General features: G+C 41.3%; 1 protein-coding gene across 2 annotated transcripts in view; it reads left to right on the top strand.

Annotated features, from left to right (window-relative positions):
- Window positions 1-11734, top strand: part of LOC133619321 (uncharacterized) — a 60401-nt gene extending 48667 nt beyond the window's left edge. Inside the window, exons 2-3 of one of the 2 annotated variants that reach the window (XM_072915389.1) lie at window positions 513-824; window positions 9577-11734. In XM_072915389.1, the coding sequence (XP_072771490.1) occupies window positions 513-824; window positions 9577-11417 (2153 nt within the window). In that variant the 3' untranslated portion in view covers window positions 11418-11734. The remainder of the gene's footprint in view (window positions 1-512; window positions 825-9576) is intronic. The other variant, XM_072915390.1, reaches the window with a different exon arrangement.
- The last annotated feature ends 3054 nt before the right edge of the window (window positions 11735-14788 follow it).

The raw sequence follows: 14788 nt of genomic DNA, 5'->3' as shown, positions 1-14788 counted from the left end.
GTGCGAGAAAACATGATTTAATTAAACACTATGGCAAAAAGGCGCGCACAAGGCGGAGAACAAACTTGGCTATGAACTAAAATAGCACGGAGGCTAACTGTGGACAAGAAACAAAAACACTTACTGTGACACGAAGGAACTAGGACATGAGCAGAGTGAAACAAAAGTAGACAGAGCTACAACGACAAGTATTAAGACAGGTAGTAATGACAATGACAATAATCCAGCAGTGACTGGAGGGTAGGGCAGGTATAAATAGCAGGTGGCTGATTGACACCAGGTGTGGACAGGTGCCAATCAGCCACAGCTGAGAGGACACAGCACTCAGGGAGACAAACAGGAAACAGAACCAAAACAAGAGCGCTGACAGGAAATACTACACACACAGAGGAAAAACTAAAACACAACCAAACTGTCAGGGGAAAGCCTGACAAAGACGGTTTCAGAATATTTGATCAAGGAAAATTGCTCGGGTAATTTGTACATATCGAGGGTGTTTTTGTGTTCCTCAGATGTCCAGCAGCTGATCGGTCATCCAGAAGAAGTTTCCCCTCAGTTAGGAGGGAGCTCCACTTTGAAGCAGGAGACTCCACAACCACCCTGCATTAAAAAGGAAGAGGAGGAACTCTGCATCACTCAGGAGGGAGAGTGTCTTCTAGGACGAGAGGAAGCTGATTACACCAAGTTTCCACTGAGTATTCTCTCTGTGAAGACTGAAGATGATGAAGAGAAACCACAAGTAGACAACCTCTTAACTCCACTATCAGATAGTGAGACTGAAGACGAGGTTGAAGAACCTTTGAGCAACAGAACCAACTCTGAAGGTGATATGAAGACACACACTGACAACAAACACTTGATTATTTCAAAAAGAAGGAGTAAACACATTTGAGCTGTTCAGAGATAGGGTGAGAAGCTCTGCCATCCGGGGGGAGCTCAAAGTAAAGCCGCTGCTCCTCCATATCGAGAGGAGCCAGATGAGGTGGTTCGGGCATCTGGTCAGGATGCCACCCGAACGCCTCCCTCGGGAGGTGTTTCGGGCACGTCCGACCGGTAGGAGGCCACGGGGAAGACCCAGGACACGTTGGGAAGACTATGTCTCCCGGCTGGCCTGGGAACGCCTCGGGATCCACCGGGAGGAGCTGGACGAAGTGGCTGGGGAGAGGGAAGTCTGGGCTTCCCTGCTTAGGCTGCTGCCCCCGCGACCCGACCTCGGATAAGCGGAAGAAGATGGATGGATGGATGGATGGATGGATGGAGTCCCTTCTTTCATGAAGACAAGAGTTTGTGCTAAAAGATTTACTAAAAAAAGCCATTAAAACACATACAGGAGAACAAATATTTAATTGATGAGTGGCCACATTTTTTTTGCCTAATGCGGCCCCCAAGTCAAACAAGTTAAGACACCCCTGAGCTAAACAGACTCAATAACCCCATGGTCATGTTTTGGTGAATTTAATGAGGAATTTATGAAACTGAAACAATACAAAAAGAATGGCATTATAAGTTAAAAATACTAACACAGACACTCGTAGACGTGTTAGAATACTAGCTAATTACAATGCGATAGCACATACAAATATGTATGAAAGCACACCTACGGACGTTACAAATGGGACGGATTAGTAAGTATAAACCCTTTTAATTATATTGTAAAACTTCCAAATGTTGCTTGGAGTGAGGAATGAAAAATCCACACAGGTAGAAACACTATGGACTGCGAGAAGATGGAACGGCACCACTTCTTCCAGTTGAAAGCACTAAATGGAAGGACACTGCAGCACCTGTAGTGAGCGAACTCATCCAAAAGATGGTGCCATAGCACAAACAATAACACACCTTTTCAATTATTAGTTTATTTGGTTTTATTATTTGCGTTATGGCCGTCAGCGAAGAAAAACCCATAAATTAGCCGCACTGTTTTATTAGCCACTGGGTTCAAAGTAGGTTTGTCCCGATACCAATATTTTGGTGCCGGTACCAACATTATTTCAATACTTTTCGGTATTTTTCTAAATAAAGGGGACCACAAAAAATGGCATAATTGGCTTTATTTTAACAAAAATCTTAGGGTACATTAAAGGGGAACATTATCACAATTTCAGAATGGTTAAAACCATTAAAAATCAGTTCCCAGTGGCTTATTTTATTTCTCGAAGTTTTTTTTTCTAAATTTTACCCATAACGCAATATCTCTAAAAAAAGCTTCAAAGTGCCTGATTTTAACCATCGTTATATACACCCGTCCATTTTCCTGTGACGTCACATAGTGAAGCCAACACAAACAAACATGGCGGAAAGAACAGCAAGATATAGCGACATTAGCTCGGATTCAGACTCGGATTTCAGCGGCTTAAGCGATTCAATAGATTACGCATGTATTGAAACGGATGGTTGTAGTGTGGAGGCAGGTAGCGAAAACGAAATTGAAGAAGAAACTGAAGCTATTGAGCCATATCGGTTTGAACCGCATGCAAGCGAAACCGACGAAAACGACACGACAGCCAGCGACACGGGAGAAAGCGAGGACGAATTCGGCGATCGCCTTCTAACCAACGATTGGTATGTGTTTGTTTTTAAGTGTTGTAATGTTTTTAAGTTAAATTATTGGTAAACACAGTTTATGTATTATAATTTACGTAAAACTGCGAGTAATGAATAAAGTTTTCATCAATTAATATATTCTGTAGACATACCCTCATCCGCTCTCTTTTCCTGAAAGCTGATCTGTCCAGTTTTGGAGTTGATGTCAGCAGGCCAGGGAAGCTAGGGTCGATATTCTTCTCTTGATCATCTTCGGTGGCATAAGGGACGGTGTGAGCCAAGACATCCAGGGGGTTTAGCTCGCTCGTCTGCGGGAACAAACTGCCGCCATTGCTTGCCGTGCTACCGAGGTCCTTTGTCCCTGAATTGCTCACACACTCCGGCAGACTCAATGGGGGTCTGGCGGCAGATTTCTTTGACTTTATCGTTGGAAATGCATCTGCTTTGAGTGTCGCAGGATATCCACACATTCTTGCCATCTCTGTCGTAGCATAGCTTTCGTCGGTAAAGTGTGCGGAACAAACAACTGACCATTTTGTCGGCTTTCCCCACAGCCTCGTATTTTGAACAAATTTCGTCCAATTTCTTGCCACTTTCGCATCTTTGGGCCACTGGTGCAACTTGAATCCGTCCCTGTTCGTGTTGTTACACCCTCCGACAACACACCGACGAAAGTGAGAAAATGGCGGATTGCTTCCCGATGTGATGTCAGGTTGTGACGTCATCGCTCTGAGAGCGAATAATAGAAAGGCGTTTAATTCGCCAAAATTCACCCATTTAGAGTTCGGAAATCGGTTAAAAAAATATATGGTCTTTTTTCTGCAACATCAAGGTATATATTGACGCTTACATAGGTCTGGTGATAATGTTCCCCTTTAAACATGTTTATTATCGCAAGTTTGTCCTTAAATAAAATAGTGAACATACTAGACAACTTGTCTTTTAGTAGTAAGTAAACAAACAAAGACTCCTAATTAGTCTGCTGACGTATGCAGTAACATATTGTGTCATTTTCCATTCTATTATTTTGTCAACATTATGAGGGACAAGTGGTAGAAAATTAATTATTAATCTACTTGTTCATTTACTGTTAATATCTGCTTACTTTCTCTTGGAACATGTTCTATCTACACTTCTGTTGAAATGTAATAAGCACTTATTCTTCTGTTGTTTGATACTTTACATTAGTTGTGGATGATACCACAAATTTGGGTATCAATCCGATATCAAGTAGTTACAGGATCATACATTGGTCATATTCAAAGTCGTATTTCCTGAGTTTATAAACATAATATGAATTTTAAAAAAACCAAAGAAGATGTTGTGGTGCCAAAAAATATCGACGTAAGCATAGTAGTATCGACTAGATACGCTCCTGTACTTGGTATCATTACAGTGGATGTCCGGTGTAGATCCACCAATGGCGTTTGTTTACATTGTGACGCCGGTGAGTTACGGCGTGTAGTGAAGCATGTTTAGCTATTCCTTGTCCTCCTGTGACAATATAAGAAACTTACTTAATTTGTCGCCATGGAGGCGAGGATTAGTGATTTAGAAGTAGCTAAAACATTGCTGACAGCGGCCAGCTAGCCATGTCTTAAAGCACCTCTTCCTGAGGGCGTTTCAGTGTTATAACTTCACCTTTATCTTTAGTTTTTTAGCCAAAATGCGTCCGTTCTCCCTTTTCTGTCTACACACCGTGTCTGCTTGTAAGTACTCCGTGTGTGTGCGCTGCCGAACATGCTCGTCTGCTCGTAAACAAGCAATGACTTGATGTGACGACGACAGGGGGGTTGCGGATGGGAACATTTCAGACGCAGTATAGTACTGAATAGGGATGTCCCGATCCAGGTTTTTGCACTTCCGATCCGATACCGATATTGTTTTTGCATTTCCGATCCGATACCGATACTGACCGATACTGGCCTATCCGAGCATGTATTAAAGTTTAAAGTTATTTAGCATACTTAGTTGTCAGAATCATGTTGAAAAGGGTTTTAGTACTCTTGATAACAACTAGCCAGCTGAATTAGGGGAGTTTGAATAATACACAATGGTTGGTAACAAGAAACTGACTTGTTTATTCAAGGAAAAACACAAAATAGACAAAATTATACATGACAAACAGAAATGGCATCATTGAACTAGGGCTGGGCGATATGGCCTTTTTTTAATATTGCAATATTTTAAGGCCATATTGCGATACACAATATATATCTTGATATTTTGCCTTAGCCTTGAATGAACACTTGATGCATATAATCACAGCAGTATGATGATTCTATGTGTTTTGATTTATTGAGACTTTTATTAGTAGGTTGCACAGTGAAGTACATATTCCGTACAATTGACCACTAAATGGTAACACCCCAATAAGTTTTTCAACTTGTTTAAGTCGGGGTCCACTTAAATTGATTCATGATACAGATATATACTATCAGATATATACTATCATCATAATACAGTCATCACACAAGATAATCACATTGAATTATTTACATTATGTATAATCCAGGGTGTGGAGGGTAAGTGTCAAAAAGACAGCCAAAAGAGTTTGATATGAGAATAAATCTAAAGTTAAAATATAGGGTAGAAATGCACCCATTTGCAGGAAATGTAGTCTTGATTTTCAACATTTTCTTTCAAGGCTTGCATGTCTACATTAAAAGATTCTTCTTCATACTGCATTAATATATGCTACTTTTAAACTTTCATGCAGAGAAGGAAATCACAACAAAAAAAAAATCACACATTTTTTCATATGGTGTTTATGTGGAAATTTTTGCCTCGGCATTTTGATGGTGTGGGCGTGTGGCACCGAATGGAGATAAGCGTCTCGACAGACGTCACAATATTTGAACAATGATGACGAAAACTGTTTTCTCTGTCGTGTCCGTGTGTCAAAAATTGTTATGCGCTTATTTTTTTTATTTGATTTTGTGCGTGGCATAGATTTGCTATGCGCAGAGGACGCTTAAACAGTGCGCAATTGCACAGGCGCGCACCTTAGAGGGAGCGTTGCTCGCACGGCTGCGCTAGCATCACAGCTAACGTTAGCCATGCTGCTACCTCTCTGCTCGGGGAGGACGTATACGTATGTGACGTATGTCGTGAGAGTATGTGACGTGTGTAGGAAGGTGCACTAGCTGTCTGTGAGAGGGAGACACAGGAAAGAGTCAGAAGAGCCTGTCGTGTAATGCCAGCAGCTAAAATCAACTGCGTCAGAATTCACAGACCTGTGGATGTGTTGAAGGTGTGCTGGAAAATGCGGAACGGAAATTAGGGAGCAGCAGAAAAGTGGAATGTATTATTTAAATCGGTGCGTTGGAAAACACGGACCGGAGTTTTTTTTTAAAACTGGATCTGGATCGGCATTTTCCCATGCCTTGCCGATACGCAATTTTTGGCAAATATCGGCAGCCGATCCGATCCAAATATCGGATCGGGACATCCCTAGTACTGAATATGATTTATTAGTATCGCGGTACTATACTAATACCGGTATACCGTACAACCTTAGTTCAAAGTGTAGGAAGAAATTAGCGGTTATTGTCCGGAATTTACAGTATGTACACTCGATGACAGTAATAATTCATTGGCCAAAATGTGTTAAAAACGCAATTCAAATATTCCATTTTATTTCATTTCATTTCATTCATTGCAATTTCACATAAAGAAAGTCCCTTACTTCTTCACTGTTGACTTCTTAAAAATAGATATTACATTGTTGGAAAAAGTTTTGCTATATATTTCCATATTGAATGTTTTCCCCAAAGCTGGTTTGTAGTATCCTGAAGTCCGTCAAAATGTTTTCTATTTTCTGTTATTCTAGCGACACTTGTCCGAGTCTAAGCCAAGTCATGTAAACATTGATCCATCATTCTGGCAAGGCACCAAATGAATGGCCATAAAACACCACACACTCATACAATACATCAGGGGTGTCAAACCAAAATACAGAGTGGGCCAAAATTTAAAACTGAACAAAGCCGCGGGCCAAGGTTGAACAAATTAACCTTTTAATAGGGACCCAAACAAGTTTTGCATTGAATATTGAACAAGCAAGGCTTATATAACTTTATAGTGACATGCAAAATCGAGTTTCAAATAATAATAATAATTAAAAAATATCAGTGGCATATCAAATACAATTTAAATAAATATTTAATGGCTCTTTTCTATTTGCAGCCTTCTGAGGTAAATATCAAAATAAACTTTTTCCACAGGCTAATAATAAATTTGAAAATAAAATAACAATAATGAATGAATCAAACATTCAAGCTTTGTAGTAGCAAGAGAAAGTGCATGAATACCATATTTTCCGCACTATAAGGCGCACCGGATTATTAGCCGCACCTTCTATGAATTACATATTTCATAATTTTGTCCACCAATAAGCCGCCCCGGACTATAAGCCGCGCCTACGCTGCGCTAAAGTGAATGTCAAAAAAACGCTGCGCTAAAGTGAATGTCAAAAAAACAGTCAGATAGTTCAGTCAAACTTTAATAATATATTGAAAACCAGCGTTCTAACAACTCTGTCCCAAAATGTACGCAAATGTGCAATCACAAACATAGTAAAATTCAAAATGGTGTAGAGCAATAAATAGCAACATAATGTTGCTCGAACGTTAATGTCACAACACACAAAATAAACATAGCGCTCACCTTCTGAAGTTATTCTTCATTCGTAAATCCTTCGAATTCTTCGTCTTCGGTGTCCGAATTGAAAAGTTGCGCAAGCGTGGGTTCCAAAATGGCCGGCTCCGTCTCTTCGAAGTCATCGGATTCAGTGTCGCTGTTGTTGTGCAGCAGTTCTGTGAATCCTGCCTTCCGGAAAGCTCGGACCACAGTTGTGACCGAAATATCTGCCCAGGCATTTACAATCCACTGGCAGATGTTGGCGTATGTCGTCCGGCGCTGTCTGCCCGTCTTAGTGAAGGTGTGTTCGCCTTCGGTCATCCATTTTTCCCACGCCGTTCGCACTCGTGATTTGAATGCCCTGTTGACACCAATATCCAGCGGTTGGAGTTCTTTGGTTAATCCACCCGGAATGACGGCGAGTGTTGTATTTGTGTGCTTCACTTGTTTTTTGACACCATCTGTGATGTGGGCGCGCATAGAGTCGTATATCAACATGGACGGAGCAGCGTGAAAAAAGCCACCCGGCCTCTTCGCGTAAACTTCCCTTAACCACTCGCTCATCTTTTCTTCATCCATCCATCCCTTCGAGTTAGCTTTTATGATGACGCCGGCTGGAAAGGTCTCTTTTGGCAAGGTCTTCCTTTTGAATATCACCATGGGAGGAAGTTTCTGGCCATTAGCATGGCAAGCTAGAACCACAGTGAAGGACGACTTCTCATTCCCTGTGGTGCGAATATTCACCGTACGTGCTCCCGTTGTATCAACAGTGCGGTTCACAGGAATATCAAAAGTCAGTGGAACCTCGTCCATGTTGATAATGTTCTCTGGCCGGATCTTTTTTTCCGCTATCTTCTTTTTACAATATGCACGGAAAGTAGCCAGCTTTTCTTTAAAGTCGTTAGGCAGTTGCTGTGAAATAGTGGTCCGTGTGCGGATGGAGAGATTGCGTCTTTTCATAAACCGGAAACACCAAGAAGCACCACCTTTAAAATCATCCAGGTGAAGTTCGCTTGCTAGCGTTGTTGCCTTCATTCGAATAGTGATGGTGCTGACACTTCTGCTTGCTGCTCTCTGCTCAACAACCCACTGTTCGAGTTCGTCCTCCAACTGTTGCCATCGTGCTTTGTTCCCTCGGAAACTCTGTTTTGTCTTCTTTACCTGGCGCAGGTCATCTTCTTGCTTCCTCCACCTACGCACCATTGATTCATTTATGTTATATTCTCTTGCTGCTGCTCTATTTCCGTGTTCTTCGGCATGACTTATTGCCTTAAGTTTAAATTCTGCGTTATAAGCGTGTCGTTTAGTAGGAGCCATTTTGTAGTCTGGTCTTTACAGATGTAGACACACAAAGGAAATGAAACGAAATATCCGCGCGCTTCTTTTTCTTCCGGGGGCGGGCGGTAGCGCTTCCTGTTCTATGGGGGCGGGTGCTTACCTTGGCGGTTGCTTGCGTAGAAGAAGAAGCACTTCCTGTTCTACCGGGAAAAAAGATGGCGGCTGTTTACCGAAGTTGCGAGATCGAAACTTTATGAAAATGAATCGTAATAAAGCGCACCGGGTTATAAGGCGCACTGTTAGCTTTTGAGAAAATTTGTGGTTTTTAGGTGCGCCTTATAGTGCGGAAAATACGGTAAAACGTTAATTATTGCTCAGTTTGCTACACAGATTTGCATTGAATATTGAACAAGCAGTGCTTATATAACTTAATAGTGCAAAATCAACTTTCAAAAAACAAACGAAAAAACGTCAATCGTATATTAAAGGGCTACTGAAATGCGATGTTCTTATTTAAACGGGGATAGCAGGTCCATTCTATGTGTCATACTTGATCATTTCGCGATATTGCCATATTTTTGCTGAAAGGATTTAGTAGAGAACATCGACGATAAAGTTCACAACTTTTGGTCGCTGATAAAAAAGCCTTGCCTGTACCGGAAGTAGCAGACGATATACGTGTGACATCACAGGTTGTGGAGCTCCTCACGTCTGCACATTGTTTACAATCATGGCCACCAGCAGCGAGAGCGATTCGGACCGAGAAAGCGACAATTTCCCCATTAATTTGAGCGAGGATGAAAGATTTGTGGATGAGGAAAGTGAGAGTGAAGGACTAGAGGGCAGTGGGAGCGATTCAGATAGGGAATATGCTGTGAGAGGCGGGTGGGACCTGATATTCAGCTGGGAATGACTAAAACAGTAAATAAACTCAAGACATATATATACTCTATTAGCCACAACACAACCAGGCTTATATTTAATATGCCACAAATTAATCCCGCATAACAAACACCTCCCCCCTCCCGTCCATATAACCCGCCAATACAACTCAAACACCAGAGTTTGACACCCATGTGTGTAAAGTGTGTTTGTGTTGTTTGTGTCTTGCAGACGTCCAGCAGCTGATCGATAATCCAGAAGAAGTTTCCCCTCAGTTAGGGGGGAGCTCCACTTTGAAGCAGGAGACTCCACAACCACCCTGCATTAAAAAGGAAGAGGAGGAACTCTGCATCACTCAGGAGGGAGAGTGTCTTCTAGGACGAGAGGAAGCTGATTACACCAAGTTTCCACTGAGTATCCTCTCTGTGAAGACTGAAGATGATGAAGAGAAACCACAAGTAGACAACCTCTTAGTTCCTCTATTAGATAGTGAGGCTGAAGAGGAGATTAAAGTTACTTTGAGCAGCGATACAGACTGTGAAGGTGAAGAGAAACCACAAGTAGACAACCTCTTAGCTCCACTATCAGAAAGCGATTCTGAAGACGGGTTTGAGGAACCGTTGAGCCGCGATCCAGACTGGGAAGGTGACATGAGGACTCACACTGACAACAAACAGCCTGAATGCGCTAACAAAAAGAGAGGTAAAAAAAGTTTCAGCTGCTCAATTTGTGCGAACAGCTTTACAAGAAAGAGCCATTTGACTCAACACATGAAAACACACGCCGGAGAGAAAACATTTAAGTGCTCAGTTTGTGGTAAAATCTTTGTTTCCAGAGGAGGTTTGAACAAACACCTAATGACGCACACTGGACTAAAACCATTTAATTGTTCAGTATGCAGTAAAAGCTTTTCTTATCACAGCAGTTTGACTGAACACATGAGAACACACACAGGAGAAAAACCATTTAAATGCTCAGTTTGTGATAAACGTTTTTCTCAAAAAACCAATTTGACAAAACACATGAGATTACACACAGGAGAAAAAAAATTCACTTGCTCGGTTTGTGGTAAGAGCTTTTCTTATAAGAGCAATTTGACACAACACATGAGAACACACACAGGAGAGAAAGGATTTGATTGCTCAGTTTGTAGTAAAAGCTTTTTGCTAAAGAGCAATTTGACAAAACATATGAGAACACACACTGGGGAGAAACGATTTAATTGTTCAGTTTGTGGTAAAAGCTATTCGCAAAAGAATGGTCTGACTCCACACATGAGAACGCACACAGGAGAGAAACCATTTAATTGCCCAGTTTGTGGTAAAATTTATGTTTCCAGACAAGGTTTGACTCAACACATAATGACACACACAGGACTTAAACCATTTAATTGTTCAGTTTGTGGTAAAGGTTTTACTCAGAAGAGCAATTTGAATGAACACATGAGAACACACACAGGAGAAAAACCATATAACTGCTCAGTTTGTGGTAAAAGATTCTGTCAAAAATCCAATTTGGCAAAACACCTGAGCTCACACACTGGAGACAAAAAATGTATCTGCTCAGTTTGTGGTAAAAGCTTTTCTCTTAAGTGCAATTTGACCCAACACTTGAGAACACACACAGGAGAGAAACCATATAATTGCTCAGTTTGTGGCAAAAGCTTTTTGCAAAAGAGCGCTTTGACGCCGCACATGAGAACGCACACAGGAGAAAAACCATTTAGTTGCTCTGTCTGCGGTAAAATCTTTGTTTCCAAAAAAGGTTTGACAAATCACAAAATGACACACACTGGACTTAAACCATTTTATTGTTCAGTTTGTGGTAAAAGCCTTTCTGGAAACAGCTGTTTAACTCAACACATGAGAACACACACAGGAGTAAAACCATTTAACTGTTCAGTTTGTGGTAAAAGCTTTTCTCGGAACAGCCATTTGACAGAACACATGAAAAGACACACCAGAGAAAAAACATTTAGTTGTTCAGTCTGCTGCAAAGGGTTTAAGCATAAAGCAGATGCAGTAAGACACATTCAAACACACAAGGGGGAGAATAACCAGTTAATTGTTTAGTTAGTGGTATGTTGCTCATATGTAGCAACATCCACCAAACCCAGGACCTCCAAATAGGTCCACTGCTTTTTTTTTTTTAGAAATATCACGCATGTTAAATTTCTGCAATACTGCTGAAATCTGCATTTTTAAACATTCTCTTTTTTTGTCAGAATATGACTTTGTTGTTTTGTTTAGTGAAATAGCCATAAACATATTTGGATGATGATGATGATGATCCGAACACGGGTAATACCAAACCAGTTGCAGTTCTAGGGCAGACCTGGGCGAAATACAGCGCACTGGCCGTATACTGCCTGCCGGACATGTCCAAATGACGGCAGACAACACGTATATATTTATTTATATATATATATATATATACTGTATATATATGTCCTTGCGTGTTACCTTTGATTGGTAAGAACATTAACACATCCGACACATATGGAGGATTAACCGAGGGAGAGTTCAAAGCCAGATGGAACAATCACAAGGCTTCTTTCAGGAACCAAAGCCTGCGGAATGCTACAGAACTCAGCAAACACATTTGGGACCTCAAAGACAATAATGTTGAATATTCAATAACATGGCAAATTCTTGCATCCAGCACACCTTACAACAGTGGTAATAAAAGATGCAACCTATGCTTAAAAGAGAAACTGTTTATTATATACCGCCCAGACCTGTCATCCCTCAACAAGCGCAGCGAAATTGTATCAGCATGCCGTCACAGACGGAAACACCTTCTAGGTAACACATGAGCCAATCACCACGCCCCTACGCCAGCCTGTACCTACCCACTCTGTGCCCTATATAAACCATGGTATGTGAATGCTTCTATTAAAATCTCCTGATGATTGAGGAAACCCCTCATGAAACAGGCCTGTAGAGATGAAGTAGTCTTGTGATTTTTTCCCACACATACATATATATATTTATATATATATATATATATATATATATATATATATATATATATATATATTAGATATATATAGCGCACTTTCTGTGCGCGCGATGATGTCACGTTATTGATGAGAAAATGCATTTTTAGGCAATATGATTTGCCTGAGCGGCTAGGAGACACCGTGAGTAGCAAGCGGTACAAAGTGGATAAGAAAAGACAGACTTTTTTTTTTTTATACTTGGGACTTCCCGTGGGCCTGATTTTGGACGCTGGCGGGCTGTAGTGTGGGGACCCCTACTTTAGGGGCTCTGTAGTTTTTTGTATTATTATGTTTATTTAATTTTTTTTTTTTTGCAATGTATGCACTTTTTTCTGGTTTGAGCACCAGCCATCGAAAATGTCTGTGCACGTGCTTGTGGATGGATAAAAGTTATTTAAAGGGGAACATTATCACCAGACCTATGTAAGCGTCAATATATACCTTGATGTTGCAGAAAAAAGACCATATATTTTTTTAACCGTTTTCCGAACTCTAAATGGGTGAATTTTGGCGAATTAAACGCCTTTCTAATATTCGCTCTCGGAGCGATGACGTCACAACGTGGCGTCACATCGGGAAGCAATCCGCCATTTTCTCAAACACATTACAAACACCGAGTCAAATCAGCTCTGTTATTTTCCGTTTTTTTGACTGTTTTCCGTACCTTGGAGACATCATGCCTCGTCGGTGTGTTGTCGGAGGGTGTAACAACACGAACAGGGACGGATTCAAGTTGCACCAGTGGCCCAAAGATGCGAAAGTGGCAAGAAATTGGACGTTTGTTCCGCACACTTTACCGACGAAAGCTATGCTACGACAGAGATGGCAAGAATGTGTGGATATCCTGCGACACTCAAAGCAGATACATTTCCAACTGGACTGGACAGATCAGCTTTCAGGAAAAGAGAGCGGATGAGGGTATGTCTACAGAATATATTAATTGATGAAAACTGGGCTGTCTGCACTCTCAAAGTGCATGTTGTTGCCAAATGTATTTCATATGCTGTAAACCTAGTTCATAGTTGTTAGTTTCCTTTAATGCCAAACAAACACATACCAATCGTTGGTTAGAAGGCGATCGCCGAATTCGTCCTCGCTTTCTCCCGTGTCGCTGGCTGTCGTGTCGTTTTTGTCGGTTTCGCTTGCATTCGGTTCAAACCGATATGGCTCAATAGCTTCAGTTTCTTCTTCAATTTCGTTTTCGCTACCTGCCTCCACACTACAACCATCCGTTTCAATACATACGTAATCTGTTGAATCGCTTAAGCCGCTGAAATCCGAGTCTGAATCCGAGCTAATGTCGCTATAGCTTGCTGTTCTATCCGCCATGTTTGTTTGTGTTGGCATCACTGTGTGACGTCACAGGAAAATGGACGGGTGTTTATAACGATGGTTAAAATCCGGCACTTTGAAGCTTTTTTTAGGGATATTTCGTGATGGGTAAAATTTTGAAAAAAACTTGTAAAAATAAAATAAGCCACCCCCATTGAATCTGCCGGAGTGTGTGAGCAATTCAGGGACAAAGGACCTCGCTAGCACGGCAAGCGATGGCGGCAGTTTGTTCCCGCAGACGAGCGAGCTAAACCCCCTATCGACCCTAGCTTCCCTGGCCTGCTGACATCAACTCCAAAACTAGACAGATCAGCTTTCAGGAAAAGAGCGCGGATCAGGGTATGTCTACAGAATATATTAATTGATTAAAATTGGGCTGTCTGCACTCTCAAAGTGCATGTTGTTGCCAAATGTATTTCATATGCTGTAAACCTAGTTCATAGTTGTTAGTTTCCTTTAATGCCAAACAAACACATACCAATCGTTGGTTAGAAGGCGATCGCCGAATTCGTCCTCGCTTTCTCCCGTGTCGCTGGCTGTCGTGTCGTTTTCGTAGGTTTCGCTTGCATACGGTTCAAACTGATCTGGCTCAATAGCTTCAGTTTCTTCTTCAATTTCGTTTTCACTACCTGCCTCCACACTACAACCATCCGTTTCAATACATGCTTAATCTGTTGAATCGCTTAAGCCGCTGAAATCCGAGTCTGAATCCGAGCTAATGTCGCTATACCTTGCTGTTCTATCCGCCATGTTTGTTTGTGTTGGCATCACTGTGTGACGTCACAGGAAAATGGACGGGTGTATATAACGATGGTTAAAATCAGGCACTTTGAAGCTTTTTTTAGGGATATTGCGTGATGGGTAAAATTTTGGAAAAAACTTCGAAAAATAAAATAAGCCACTGGGAACTGATTTTTAATGGCTTTAACCATTCTGAAATTGTGATAATGTTCCCCTTTAATAAAGTTTGACTGACCTATCTGACTGTTTTGTTGACATTCCCTTTAGCGCAGCTCCATCTAATGGATGCATAACGTAATCCCAGCCTCTACTGTAGCGTCCATTCTATGCGCCTTATAATCCGGTGCGCCTTATATATGAACAAAGTTT

This window comes from Nerophis lumbriciformis, linkage group LG20, assembly GCF_033978685.3.
Source record: "Nerophis lumbriciformis linkage group LG20, RoL_Nlum_v2.1, whole genome shotgun sequence".
Classification (NCBI taxonomy): Eukaryota; Metazoa; Chordata; class Actinopteri; order Syngnathiformes; family Syngnathidae; genus Nerophis; species Nerophis lumbriciformis.
The sequence above is the reverse complement of the archived record's forward strand: the minus strand, read 5'-3'. Positions and strand labels throughout refer to the sequence as shown.